This window comes from Pygoscelis adeliae, unplaced genomic scaffold (assembly GCF_000699105.1).
Source record: "Pygoscelis adeliae isolate BGI_AS28 unplaced genomic scaffold, ASM69910v1 Scaffold179, whole genome shotgun sequence".
Taxonomy (NCBI): domain Eukaryota; kingdom Metazoa; phylum Chordata; class Aves; order Sphenisciformes; family Spheniscidae; genus Pygoscelis; species Pygoscelis adeliae.
In genome coordinates, this window is record NW_008825612.1 from 2,276,549 (window position 1) to 2,292,431 (window position 15,883).

The 15,883-nt window shown below is 40.3% G+C and overlaps 1 protein-coding gene across 1 annotated transcript in view; it reads right to left on the reverse strand.

Moving 5' to 3' along the window:
• MNAT1 (MNAT CDK-activating kinase assembly factor 1) overlaps window positions 1–15,364 on the reverse strand; it is a gene marked incomplete at its 5' end in the record, with an annotated part of 110,939 nt that extends 95,575 nt beyond the window's left edge. Inside the window, one exon of the mRNA XM_009332753.1 lies at window positions 15,300–15,364. Coding sequence (XP_009331028.1) covers window positions 15,300–15,364 — 65 coding nt within the window. The remainder of the gene's footprint in view (window positions 1–15,299) is intronic.
• Window positions 15,365–15,883: the final 519 nt, after the last annotated feature.

The following is a 15,883-nucleotide window of genomic DNA, read 5'->3' on the forward strand; positions in this document are numbered from 1 at the left end:
AGAGCATATGCAAACACCAGGAAGGCAGATTTCAATAAAGGTGGATTTAATAAATTATTTCATGTCTTGAAATAAAGATTCCAAAACATGACTTGGAAAAAAATTTATCTCACACTGTAAAATTTAAACGCACAACATGACTTTTTTTTCCTTTTTTTTTCTTTTTTTTTTTCTTTTTTAAAAGATATGCGGCAATTTATGTGACTTCACCAAAGGTACCCAACCCATGGAACAGCCAGACATCCTGGGCAGCACAGTGGGACACCCCAACACCACAGCTGGCATTACAGAGCTCCCTCATGGCACATAGACCACATCAGTTCAGGTAATCCTTTCATTTCTTTGCAAGTCCAACTCTTCTCCATTTGCCTTAGCGTAAGGACAGTCTGACTACAGAAGCAGGACATCATTCGGTGCGTCTTTTATTGGCCAACACATCATACATGGCTTTCCCCAAATGAGCACAGCACCAAAACACCTGCTTAACTCCCCTTCAAATCACGGCCAAAACAGGTGGCCACGTGTTTTCTTAAATTAGGAGCCTTAAATCAGTGATTTTTAATATGCATATGTGTATGCATACATGCTACGTATATAAACTAATGATGACAAATGTTCATGCTTAAAAATCAGGTCTATACATTTGTTCAAAACTGAGTATGTCTGAAGACGACAGGTTCACATGAGGTCTAAACAAACACTCAAAGTGTGATATTGCCAATTCTCCCCTTCACACCGAGGCTGTACGGCCTCTGTGGTCTGTGTTCTATTTCACACATTCACTAAAATCTTTCATTACCTTTTGGATTTAAGTTTGTATCCTGAGAAAAGGTAATCTAGATGAAGATATCAATAGAAAATGCCCAGGGAGTTACACATGCATGGACGACAGGGGAAGACTATTAGTGATTGCTTTTGTTGGTGACATTACAACACCTCCAGGAACAATAAAGTCTCCTGGTCTTCCACACCAGGATAATAAACATCAGTATGCTCATTTTCATTTCCATGGACACTGGTTTGATCTGTCTTGTTCTTCTCTTTCATCCCCATGAAATATTAAACAAATGACTCAGTCTCTAAGCAGTCTAGAACAACGCCACATTTTTGAGGAAAGCAAGTAATAAAGCATCTAGATGGTTTGGCACCATCAATGCACAAATAGCACTACATGCCCTCATGTCAGTGTTCAAGGACTTCAGGATCAGGATCGTACTAAGAATGCTTTTGGTACGTTGCAGAAAACAAGCAGAGGTTCCTCTCCAGAAAATGTTAGATATTTATCAACTAAATTACGCTTACTGGAACTGAGTGTTTGTTTTGGACAAAGTGTCTTCAAAGGGTACAAGATTTGTGCCCAATCCTGCATTCCCCACGCATGCACACATACACTTCATGAAGGGATGATGGCAGATAAGGAATCAAGCCTCTTGGACACTGAACGGATGAAAATGGCTCACAACATCAGCATAGTTTGATGGTGCTATTTACTTTTCTAGCTTGGCTGGCAAGAGAGCAGACAAACCAGAATAAAGGAAGAGCTATTTTCACAAGCAGGAGTACAAGACATTCTTTCTTTTAAGATTTTTAGATTCTGCTGAGCATATCAAAAATTTGCAGGACTTCAGATACACAGCCATTAATCATTTCAGAAAAAAAAAAATCTTTATGGCTTTTGCTGTTGACTAGGACTATTACAGAATTAGTTACTATGCTTCTTTACAAAGGCTATTTTGAGTAGATACACTTATTAAACACTATCAAATATTTAGAATCTCTAAGCCCCTCTTCTTCAGCTTTTATAACCGATGTTTCTGTTATTTAAAGTAACATGCAAAACAAATGATCCTCTCTACTATGGAAAAAACAGTTTAGATTAAAAAATAATCACACAGCCTTCAACATATAGCCAAGACCTGAACCACAAACAAATGGAATGGAAAGAATCAGCAAAAAAGATGTGTTTTCACTTGTTCCTCAATTCTGATGTCAGAGGGAAATTTACTTACAGAAATGGAATGACTCTTGATTTATGGCGAGGGAACATTAAAAACCAACAGAAAACACACACACGAGAAAGCTTACAGAAAGACAGCTAGATTTTTAAATCAAAGATGCTTCTAGAAACATTCAGAGGCTTTTTGCTTAGCTTGGATTAGACAATTTTGTGTTCTTGTACAGAGATTCTTGAACTGAGACAAGAACTGCCCAATTTGGAGGAGCAGCTGTCAAACCTGTTTATTTCGCAACCTTCAGTACATTCAGTAAGTCCTCATAACCCACAGTGGTTTCTGCTACATAGCCAAGAGTTCATCTACTACTTGCAGTTGGCCATTGCAGGTTTATTTTCTAGGCTGATGGACTAATAGGCACAGCCGGCAGGCTCTTCCTAGAGTCTGCAGCAATGATGATTTCTGTGATCCAAAAAGCTAAGGGAACTGAGCAAAAGCAATTTTTTTTCCCCCGTGTTACAGGTTAGGGATAAAAAGCTGACGAAAGAGAAAGAAGCGTGACTGCAATGACACCAAATGCTTCTGAGAGCCTCGGAATAAAGGAGCTTACGAGATCTGTAGCTCCCAGATGAGTAGGGAGTTGGAGACAAAAATAAGACTTTTCCTTTTCACACCTCAGCTTCAGGAATTCAGAAATCCTTATTCAAGTACCTGCAGAAGCAGTTGCCTATGTGTTTGAGGCCACCTCTTCCCTGTCTGCCAAATACAAGAGGGAGTTGGGAGAAGAAAATACCAATTACTCTTTCCGCCTTCCTCTGTTCAGATTCTGTAAGTCCTACCAATGGGGATTTTGCTGTTCTCACCTTGTAGGGAGACAACTTCAGAATGTTCTCAAAACTTTATTTGGCTGAAAAACCCATGATGGGTCTGTCTTCAACTAATAAATAAACAGGTCTCACAAGCAGCCCACACGCCATGTAGAGATTACAGCTCGTTATGGCAATTAAGACACATCTCGGGTTTCAGGCAGAAATCACAACTCTATCAATCAACAGATGAGAATTTTTGTTTTTTAAACACTGTTGATAAGCTATCTTCAGTTGGCTGCAGCTCCCCTCTGTTCAGCCCACAGTAACATGCACTGCAAGACAAAAATCTCAGACTACTTTGCTAACATTTAAATTTTTTTCGAAAGTATTGAGACTCCAGAGAGCTGATCTTAACCCCTCCTTTAAACAAAGCAAAACCAAAAAAAGACACCGGTACTCTGCCTATATCTGTATTATGTCAATTCTCAGCATCATCTGCCAAGCTGCTGAGCATACAATCCTTCTTTTAGACTATTTATATCTTTTGGGAAAAGGATGCACACACACACTTTTGTTTCATTTTTGTTCTGTCAGACGAGTTCTGCTCCATATTGCAGAAAGGAGGAGGTTAAATGAGCCCAGACATCTCAAAAATTTAGGAGAGACAGCCACAGTTAACCCTATTTTCCAAACACCCATATACATACCCTGATATACAGACCAGTTCATCTCAACTGCACTCACCAGAAAGAAAGCAGACCAGGTAGTAGTTGAACTATAGCCTTGAATGACTGGCATTTTAAGCAAAAGACGACATACTGAGTCAATTAATAATAAACAGAAACATTTCCACCACCCATTGTGTTTCAACATCTCCATTACAAAACCATTTCAAGTCGCTTGGACCTGACAAGATAGTTTGCAGCAAGCTGAAATTCAACTCACATTTATCCAGTACAGATCAGCCTTTTCTTTTTTCCTAGGAAAAAAAAATAGAGAAGAACCTTTTGTGGTATTAACTCTGGATAGTACAGAGAAAATATTCCTATAGGTATTTAAATAAAAGTGGTTCTTCATGAGATACTGCTGCCTAGTCAATTAAGCACACAATCATAAAAAACATGTCTTACAGCACAATTATGTCAATTTGGTCAAACAACAGGCCAATTCTTGACACTTCAAGAGCAGCTGTGTGGCATTGAGAAATAAGTGTTTTCACAATGACTAGGCATACCAAAATCAACTGAGAATTTACCCAGTGTACCAGAACAACTACTTCAAATCCATTACAGTCTACTGGGCAAACACATGCACTAAAATAATAATTCAACTATGTCAATAACCCTTTTATTATGCTTTATTCTCTTTGTATAACAACCTTTGCAAGTTTTCAGGGTTCTTAACAAACATCAAATTGGGTAGGTATCAGGATTAGCAGCTGCCCACAGCACACCTGAACTTAAGCTACAATTACGAAATTTTCCTGCCTAAAATGCAGGAACTGCACTTTTTTAGATGTGACCTAGCTCAACATTGCCCATTGTCTCACAAGACAAACATACTTATAGTTAACAAGTTTAAGGTCTCACACCGAACTCCATAGAAGACACGTTGCTCCCTTCTCCTTCTGTATCCATGTGTTACCTCGTGAGAAAGTCCTACGCCACGGTGTGGGTTGAATTGCCCCCAGAGCTGACAGGTCTTACTAACTCAAGTGTTTTGAGCATTCACTCACTCGGTCTTATGAAACACCTGCATGTGCCAGAAATCACACTGGAAAAAAAACTAACACACAGACAACAGAAAATAAACGCTTTGGGGACCCAAAATAGTCACGACAAATCTTTGACTTGATCCGAAACAAGGCTTCTACCTTCTGTTCTGTACTTTCAACGCATTTTACAGTGCAACAAGCAAGACAAGGAAATGCAGCTATAAGGTAAGAAGGGAAAAAAAATTAAAAGGTATTTGTGGCATGATGGGATATCCTGAGCACATTACTGAGGGCTTGTCACAAGACACTCCCATATTTCCTGTCTAATCTCAGAAAGTAAGAAGATGAAGTTGATAAGACACACATCTGTAAGAGAACCAGGCATATGACCAACGTTTTCCATAAAAACAACCGTGGTTGGTGTCTCAATGGGAAACATGCGAGTGGTTAAAATGCTCTCAAAAATCAAAACCTTTACCAATCTCTTGCAAACATACCTGTTGAATGATCTGTGTATGTTGGCTCATCTCTCCCAGCTTTTGGGAGGAACCAACCCAAACTTCTGCCAAGAGCATAGGCTTGTATTTCACTCAAAGCATAAAAAGTACACAGTCCAGCTTCCTTAAACTATTCAAATAGAGAGAGACAGTGTGGGTGTATGTACACACACTTAACAACAACAAAAAAACCCAGTCTGTTGGAGGAATAACTGCATTGTCCATGTTCTGGATAGTTCTGAAAACTGTCAGTGCTCAAAAAGCAACGTGTCATGAAGAACTGTCCTCTCTACCATTAAGCTTGCTTGGTTTGAGAAGTCTGAAAGAACAATCTGCCATGACAAAATGGTACATGGGAGCTCCTGCATAAATCTTGTTTTATGATACAAGAAAATCAACTGTTTCCTTTTACGTAATTTGTCAGAAACGAGTGACCGAACTCAAAGGTTAGAACACCAACTCCCATTCTCATGAGTAGCAAAAGTCCTAACAACCTTGAGTTTATATATGCAGCCTAGGAACACCAAAATTGTATTTCTACATGTTAATTCAGCACCAATACCAAAGAAGCTGCTGTAATCTGCCCTCACACTGCCGTACACTGTCCTTCCCCTGCTGTCCTCTCCCGCAGGCCAGAAACAAACATTTGTGCAGCCACATGGTTCATTTGCTGGGTTATTTTTCAGCCAGGTGAACTCTCCCATTTCACCACTATTTTTCAGCCAGATGAACTCTCCCATTTCACCATTTCACCACATAGTTCACAAGTGCTTGTACCAGCACATAGCAATGGGCAAAGCGAAGGTAGGAATGAGCAACCAGGGTGAGAAAGCTTAAGCGGGATGTTGCCAAATATAAAATCCCAGGCAAAGCAAGCATATCACACCACTGTCGTGGAAGTCTTGAAAGCCAGACATGTTTAACACTCATTCATTAGGGAAGCTGAAGCATGAAGAGAACAGGGAACAGGAACTGTGTTTAGTACCAGACAATGCAGTTAGGTGCCCACCAGCATGGGCAGGCACTTTTCTAAACACCACCACATACCTACACAGCTTTGCAGATCTGCTCTCAAGCAAAACTAGGAGAACCCTCAAGTGAACTCGAGGTCCCAAGAAGTTCAGCAGCCAAACTTCCTGAAGACTTCAGACAGGTTAGGGCATCCCACAAACAATGCTCCCATTCAGGCAGCTTCCACCCGTGTACTTGACACTGAGAGCGCTTTGGCAAAGGTAGATAGTTTTAACTGCAGACATGCCTGTGACATGAGCACCAGCACCAGTGCAGCTGGGCTGCAAAGCAAGGGAAGAGGATGGCACCACAGCAGGCAACCTCCAGACAGCTTAGGCTGATGTAGGATCACATCCTCAAAAACTCTGGCAATAAAAGACTCTCCCCAGCATTCGGCACACTCTTTACAAACTGCGTAATAACATCTGAGGCAAGACAGCTCAACTCTAGGAGAAATACTTCCCTGGGAAGATGGCTCCTCAACAGTGTCAATGGAAGTAACCACAGTAAATCAAACCTGTGGAGATGCCCAGCATGGCCAGGGACCGCCAAAAAGGTCCTTTCAGTCTGAACAAGACCCCAGAACTAAGTTACCGCAGATAGCCGCTGGGTGGGAGAGCATAAAAAGCTATTCCTCTCTTCCCAAGCTCTGAATTCAGCAGCATCCAATGCTGTTTATTAAAATTTGTCCTTCCCTTCCCTCTTACACAGCTTTTACAGCATACCCAGCTATTTTAGCTTGATCCAAAAGTACAAGGAGAGAGAACACGACCCAAAAAGTATCCATCATCATTTCAGAGTACTCTAAGCTGTTTGATCAACGCAACTCTAGAAAGGTGAGTCGAAGCACAGTTACAACACAAACAGTACAAGAATGGGTGGGGTAGCAGATGGAGGATAAGAAGTATTTTTCAGAATTGCTAAAAATAAGAGGGCCAAAAAGCATGTCACATTATTTCAGAATATTTTAAACAAAGCATACAAGATTACTTTACAGGCAAGTCCTTCCACAATAGAAACAGAAGGCAACACAACGGAACAAAACAAATGCATGTATTTGAAACAAGTCACAAAGTCACTGGGAGCTCATCATTTAAAGACCACCAAGGAGAAGAGACACCCTTACATGAATTAAATAGTAGCTCATGGTCCCTCTGCAATGTGATGCAGTCATGAAAAGGCACATGCAACCCAAGGTGTATCAGAAGAGCTGCTGCTGTCAGAAAGACAGAATCACCAGCAGGATGTGAGGAGACTTCACCTGAAATGACTTGTGCGGTTCTGGTCACTCACACTCAGAACAGATGAGCTCACCATATAAATGCAGAAAAGGGCAACTGGGTTGATCACAAGACTGGGAAGATTGGCTTATCAGAGGAGAAACAGCAGAAAAAGCTACTTAAACTAAAACACCATACTGGTGTTTTAAAACATACTGGTCCAACCAGTAGAGTAAAAATTTATACTGGAAATTGTAGTTTTCACCAGCCACAATAGTGAGAGTCTGGAACCACATCCAATAGAAGTAACAGGGCAAAAGTTAGTTTCAAAATGAAGTTTTGTAAGCTCACGAAGAGGATTTGATGACCCGATTGTCTTCAACAGGTAACTAGATTTGATAACCAAGAAAGTGCCTCCAGTCCTATCTATGGTCCTAGCTACATGCTCTAAATTCTGAAACCCCGAGGCAACACCAACTCAGGAAGAAAAATAAAAAAGGGGAAAAGAAAAAGTTATTTTGGTGAAGATATTGAAATATTACGTGCATCTTTGAATACCGAAAATTTGTTTTACAGGATGACATGCATGGCACAGATGTTCTAGCATCTGCTCCTTCTGCTCATTAACAGAAATAACTCCTAACCATCAGTCTAAAGCAGTCTTTCACCAATAACACAGATTTGTATTATTTTATCAATAACCAATTAATTTATCACATCTGGCATAAATTATAATATGTACATGTCTCAGATCAAAACTGGATTCATTTGGATCAATTTTTTTCTCCTTGTGGAAAAAGAGAGAAGGCAAGATTATACCATTCCGCTTGTCTTTCTTTAATAGCTGATACAATAGCACAGAAGAAGACTAGAGCATGCATTCTCAGCTGGTCTTATTTCCCAATAGTACATGTGATTTAATATCTAATTTAATATGGATATATATTCTACTAGCATGTAAAAAATCTTCTGGTAGCAAGTACATATTAGCTGATGTGTCTTCTGTACACCTTGCACTACCTCATGCCTTAGCTCACAAGTAAAACAAGTTTAGATGAACGACTTCTGTGCAGCAAAAGGTGGTGGCCATGACTCAACAAATCATCATTCCCACCTCTTCATCAGTCCGATACAGCCTTAGGGAACAAACTGCTTCCCAAGACTGCTGCCTTTTCAGTGAGACAGACCAAAAGCACCAGTAGCCTTTGAATACTAAGAACTCAGTAGTGTTTTTGTTGTTGAGAGCACTCGGGTTTCCAAGACTAGTGTAGGTAATTTTACATCATATCTCAATTCCCTACTGGATTTTCAATTGATTGGGGCATTCTTTATTTCCTGCCCTAAAGCACCATTTAGAACCACTTGCTAGATCTCTGTTGCCTTTACTATTACAATTTGAATAGCTGGATGTCAGAGAAGGAAGAATGATCTCTATGCAGTCCTTAAATACCTTACAGAGCAGAGTCTAAATGATTCCTAACATTAAGAAAAACAAACAAAAAACCCAACTCAATAACATTTTATTGCCATCTTTCATCCAAATACAGACTTAATCCTTAAAGAAATAAGTCTGGGCAAGTATCTTTAAAAAGAAAGACTGGCACTTTAAAAAAAGAAGAATTCACTTGCAAAGAGTGAAAGTTTTGTGTATTTCTATTTTTGAAAACCTAGGAAAAAAATATTTTAAAAAATACGTATCTTTGACAGGCAAGATAGAACTACATACAATTAAAAAAAAAAAATCTAACAAGCCATTCAGGGCTTGCTGAACAAGTTCACTTCAATGTAATCACACACAGAAACAGGGGTGCAAGGGACCCCCGGGGTCATTCCCTGCATTTCTACAGACCCATGCGTTAGACTGTCCAGAGAAATCTGCAGAACATTTGCCCCTGAACGTGCCACGGGCCACACAGAGCTCTGCAACCCAGCACAAATCTACTTGTTTTGTAACCTAAAAAAGTTAAAGAAGATGTAAAGAATGAACCCAAAACCAAGTAAGGCATCTCTTGTTGCAATGGATCGCTTATTTAGGACAGTCCGTGCTAGCCTTGTGCCTAAAGCTCATTTGGGTCCTATCGCTTCCCAGAGCCGGCACTTTTGATCCACTAACGATCTTTAGCATCACAAGCACCTTATCACTCTCTGTGGCTGCAGCCTCTGAAACCACAGCACTAATAAAGGCAAGTTACTAGTTTTAGTTTCTGTAACCCAACAGATTTTATTGCATTTTGTTTAAAATGCTTCTTTATCTCACCAGTCTTCACTTTCCCCTGTATAAGTGCAAAGGAGATATTCATTGTAAAATCCCAACAGTAGCAATTCAAACAGCTTTCCCACCTCCCTAGTCTCATGTGGGAATCTCCTACTTCCTACCAATTTTTAAGGGTCATTCCTCACTCCATTTTCACATAATCCCTAAACAACCATTATCACATCTTTTCTCAGCATGAGATAAAATATAGACTGTGCTTCATAAACAGTGGAGACCTTAAGATTACATTCTTGGTGGGACACAGCATCATAAATACTTCAGGGATGTCTTGAAATACCATACAATATACAACACATGGCCAGTGAAACAATCTCAAACACAAATATGTTTTGACTTATTAAAAAAATAAAGGAAAAACACACCAAAACCTCCTCCCCCCCATCTCACGCTGGCCATTGAGCAGTTCAGACTGCAGTTTCCTTTTTGAAGGTGGCAGAGATCCTGACTTACTTAAAGCCTGGTAGGGAACTTTTTTTTGCATTGTAAATTTAATCATTCAAAAAAACCCCACTTTTTCCTCAAGCTTAAAAATAAACAGCATTGCTATTTTACTACATTAAACCAGTTGGTGAACATAACACAAACTTCTTCAAGTTAAACTGTAAGGTCACATTCAATGCAACTACTTTCAGAGGAAGGTATTAAACAAAAATAAGGAGGACGTGTCAGACCTTCATTAGCTATGCTGGCATCTCAACCATTTCATACAGATTGTAGGGAATAAAAACCCAGCCCTGTTTCAGTGACATTGGAGGTAGCTGCACAGGTTATCAAAATAGGGCTCTAAGTAAGCAAATACATTACTCACCATACCAACCAAAAGAGATAACACAAACTATTCTCTCAAAGTTGCAGCACATTTCAAACAATTTTATCATGATGAAAATTTGTGATGCGTATTCATTCTTTTTCATATATGTTAGTAGGAGAGACAATGAGGAGAATCAGTTGCACAATGTGGGAGCAAGAAGCAAGAGAACATGTATTAATGCAGGATCAAAAAGACAGAAGCAAAAAAAAAATTATATTTTAGCAAAATACATTATATTCTTGTTTGTATTTATATCAGTACCCGTTATGCCACAAACCACACAAAACAGACCACCCCAGTGTAGTTACTCAGCAGTGGATGGAGACACCGGGACAAGAGACTGCAGAGGATACGGGGAGGACGACACACAGCTGTCTCCCCACATTGGTAAGCTGATCACGATCAAATTGTCATCAAACAATTTGAAGTCAGATGAATATCCACAAATCTGTTCTTCATTATGTGGAGTTCCTCCCATGCATAAACACCAAACTTAGAGCACAGATTTGTTGGGCATTTGTGTGTGGCTCATTATTTGTGTGTGGAAATAGCTTGGAAGAAGTGTTTTTGAATGCCTGTTTTAGCATAAACCCCACCTGCCACCCTCTGTAGGTGGTAGGTCTAACTTACTTGTTTTGCAGAATATTTTTGTTCATTCCTATCTCTGCATAATGTTAACTGAAAAAAAACAGGTTCTGAAAATTTCCATTCGCTACTTCAGCTGTAAATATCATGCAGGCAACCAAAACCCACCATTATCCATGGCTACAGCCTTATGCTGAGTGGCACCATAGCCCACTAGTCCCACTGATTAAGTAAAGAGCCATTGAAAACAAGTAAGGGAATGGAAATGTGGCCCAAGATTCAGATGATCAGTTCCAGACAATATTTGAGCTTATCTGTTTTATCCAAACATCAGCTGAGAAGCATTCAACAATGCTGCAGGTTCTCTCAAACACCACACTGCTCCATAATTATATGGGATCTGCGCGCATATTCAAGAGCGGCATTTATTTAGGCTCACAACAGCTGTATTAAAGCCATGTGTAAAGAATATTGTTCCTGGTCTGAGAAACAGTGAATAGCATTTTCCTTATCCAGATAAATCACACACAATAACGCTTGATATTATCTAGTGCCACTAAAGCAGTCAAATTAAAACAAATCAGGAGAGTATACCCTTAAGTGCATAACTCTAGGGATTGAAAGCCTTTGAATGCAGAATTTTATGCTTTTTATATATTCCTAGCCTCATTCAAGTAATAAGCTTATACACAATAATGAAAAAGATTTCTTCATCCACCACTACCCACTAAAAAAAAAAAAAACACACAACATCTATTTTACTCGTGAATTTTTGATTCTGCAGACCCTCTAAGAAAGCAACAGCCACTAGCAAATTCCATGATGACCAACAGATTGGGGGACCCAGTAAAGAAACCCAAAAAAGCAAAGGATCATTTTTTCAGAAAGTAATGACCCCTCCAATTGCTGACATTCTGGAGGTGCCCACTTAACAGTGACCACCTTTAACCTTCTTGGCCAAAGCAAACTGCATATGCACAAAAGATAAAATTCTCTCTACTCAAAAATGAATCTCTCAGGAGATCCCAGACTGTGAATTATCTACTCTCACCATTTTATGGAATTATGTATTACTATGAATTATTGGGCTCAATCCTGCAAGCTTAATGCACAAACTGTCCTTGATGTCCAACAGGGATAACTTGGGCAAACAAGGCTCCTTCCACCAGGCCTTAGGCACTAGGGTTCAGAACAGTTTTGTGATATCTGAATTTTTCACATTTGAAAGCACGAGCTCAGCGCTGTGGCACACATTTGGGTAGGTGGTTACTTGTGTGCTGAGGACCACGGCTGTGCTGTAACATGTTTACAGACAACTTTTTCCCATGTAAAGGTTCGCTGCCCCCTTCATAGATAAAACTAGCATCTAAAAAAAATGAAGGTCCGTCTCTGATTTGATTTAACTGCTGTTACTCACGAGTGCAAGAAAGACCTTTTGCCACAGTCTGTCCTTGCAAGATAAAGTCCTTCAACTCATCACCAATACCTATGATTAGCAGTCTACTTTAAATCCACACTCCTGATATTTATAATACAATTTCAGTAAGTTCTCTAAAGCTCTCAGATCCCCATCAACTTAAGCCACTTCCTTAACTTTGCAACTTTTACCTAAAGGGCAATCCAAGCTGCTTCCACTCCCTAAAACCTCATGCGACGTTTTGGATAGAAGTATAAGGTGTTCTACCACTGACCAGCATTTTCTCCAAGAAATGTTACGATGCTACAGAAAAGTGATCATCTGACCTATTTCCACAAAGGACACAAACCAAGTTTACTAGTCAAAAAAAAAAAAAAAAAAGGATTCGAAGATAAGGAAGAGATGGGTGGTTTGTAGATACTGAAGATTGCACCGTGGCTACTGCAGCTATCACGCACTAAACAATGAAACCCTGAAAAGAATCCAGTTACAGGCACAGGCTGCGGTTCATGACTGATGGTGCCATTGCGCAACAGAAGTATTTGAAAAGCAACTACAGCCTTTTGCATTTACAGCCTATCAGCCTACCCAGGGCAGAAAACACCATACTGGGTGTTTTCCTTGGAAAACCCTGTAAAACAAGTTTGGTGACACCCACTGCAGCACGACCTCAATTGAATGTACAAAGTTAACCAGTCTAACAAAATTCCCCAGTAAAAAACATGCTACAGTTGGTCATGAAAATCACAAAGATCAGGCCACATTCCCAAGATGACTGAACCCAACATAGAAGGAAACACACCTCTGTCTGTACTGGCGAAGCAAAACCATTACCTGCTGCCCTACAATTACCGCCTTCCTAAACAGCAATCTAGTTAACTGGGGCAGCGGGGATGTCAGCCCAAAACTGGAACCGTCACCCTACCCTATTTAGCTTGCCAACAGGGGTTGACAGGGTCATTAGAAACCAATAAATGTATAAATTAATTCAGTGATCCTAGGCATGTACATAAGATTCTCCGCTCTTTTCCCTCCTTTTAGGAGGCCTTTACATGTCACCTTATGCTTTGTGCTGTTATCACCACCACCACATGCTGAGTCTTTAAAACCATTCTGTATTAAAAAACAGAATACATGTCTCAGATGGTTTAAAGATGTATATGCTTACTCAAAAAAAATACTCCACCCCAAAATATCACCTCTAATAGCAATTTATGTTATAGTTTCCAGAACTGCCAAGTACTTGGCTGCAAAACTTTCAAGTGATGGAACTGAGGCACCTGTGAAATACTGGGTTTTCTTTAAGAACTGCAGAAACCAGCATTATTAAACACCCCAAGGGAACTTCCTTGATTATAAGCCCTTATGTAAACTTAATGGAACTGAATACCACGATGATCAATTTTCACCTTTTATCTTAAAGTGCTCCCATGGAAGAAAGACTCTCCCCCACAAAGGGGTATTTCCTGCTGGCCATTCCCTCTTATCTGGTTGCTGAAAACCTTGACAATACTGATTCGCGCACTCTTACTTCTCAGGGCAGCTGCCCTCAACCACACAGATACAATCACACGCAACTGCTACCCAGACTGTATACGTGGAATTAAATCTCAGTCAAATTCTCATAGGCTTTAAATGATAAAGTGATAAAACTGTGGGAACGTGCATAGTAGAAGTAGCTTAAGTATAAAGTGGTTTAATTGCATGAAGATGTGAATGCACTAATAAGATAATAGTATGTTTTGGTTCTGCTAGCTAGGCAGCAATTCCCACTCTGGGCACCGAGTCAAACAGCTCAAACTGTCACCAGCACCTGCACCGTACCCCCACCTACACAGCAAACAGTTGACAGTGAAAGACAAACCTATGTGATTTCTGCTCAGCAGCTTTTAGCAAAACCAGATTCAAGTGAAGCTAAATGGTCCATTAAATGGCCATGCCAACAGAAGTTTGGTTTTGACAATATACAATTAAGTCACTTTTTCCATCCCCAAGATACCCATTTAAGAAGCACGTTAAAACTCAGTATTTCATCATAGGTAAGTTAAAAATGGGTGTATAAGCTGTAAACTGCTGCTTAGCCATTCTCAGATATAACGTGTCAAAATGTGAATACGTTCAGGTCTTTTTTACTCTGAAAAAAATCTGGCCTAATCCTTCAGGCAGCTACTACTGGAGAGCTGAGCTGGCTTCACAGCCCTCTGGGAACAGAGGTCTCAAGGAAGGAGGGGAAACAAAACCTCAGTATTTGGTGGGCTTCAAGGAGGTCTTGGATTCAGCTCCATATACTTATTTGAACAGTCTCACAGGTATCACCAATAAACAAAAACATTGTTCATTACTGTTTGCAAGATCAGGCCCCTCAAGGCAGTGGCCTGTTGAAAGCAAACAAACAAAAAAACACTACACAGAAAGGAGAAAAGAAAATCAAAAGACAGATCCAGACACCTGAGAAAATGCTTATTACATGCACTGGATAATTCCCGTAACTGGAGTTTTTGCCTTCCCTAGCAACACAATGTGGCTGTAGGACTGCCCAACATTCCCCTCTGCAAGCAGCCCTAGCAGCAAGGCCATACTTACACCAAATATTGTGGACAACTCATCAGGAACTACTTTTCACTTGTTCTTTGCTACAGACAAATACTCTCGAGTCTTTGTTCAAAAACAAAGGCTATAAAAGAGTAACAGATTATTAAAGGGAAACTTAAACTCTTTCAGAAAAGTGAGAGCCTAAACTTGACATAAACTCAGCACAACAGACTACAACTCTGCTCTGTTCCACTGGGCAATACTAGCAAGTATCTTTCCACCACTAAAAAAAAGTTATCTTTTTCCTGTTCTGCAGGAATGACTTGTCAACTATCAAATTCACGTATAGCAGAAAAACGAGGACAAGAACTGCACTGCCCAAAGGACTGGTCCAAGACATGGAACCTTTCATTCCCTGTTCTGGAGTCGAAAGTGTACATATTTGTATTATTGGTACTTTACCCAAAGACACTCACTCTTGGTCGTCCTTCCTGAAGATCGCCCTGCTGTAAAGGTCACACAGCAGAAATGCTTCCTCTGTATTTCATAGGCTGCTGATGCCACCTGGGGAAAATGCGTCAAGCCAGTCACTCCCAGAGCATTAAGGACAACGGGTTACAAGACAAAAGCCTTCCTCAACTTTGAGGAGTATTTACAAACACGATGAATGCCAGAGTGTGTCCTAGCATGCCAGCTTGAAAATAAGTCAAGCACCTGGCCCTCAGCACAAAAGGCTGACTCACCTGTACGGCATCTATTATCCTTTGAAAAGACCCCAAGTTTAGCACTCCAAGGACACAAAGTACTTTCAGGAGGCTAACGGGAGCACGACTTTTCCTCATCCTTCTCTCCACCTGCACACACTGCAGATCAAAGTTGTGGGATGGCTTCCCAAGCCAGGGGACAAAGATGACTTGCATACACGGGATCACTTTCCGATACTGCACAAACACCCCCTGACACCAGCCCACCTACTCTACTCCAAGGCGGGGGGGAGGGAGAGAAAAACAGCACAGAGATTAAGAGCCACAAACACAATCCCCGACTGCTTAAACCTACA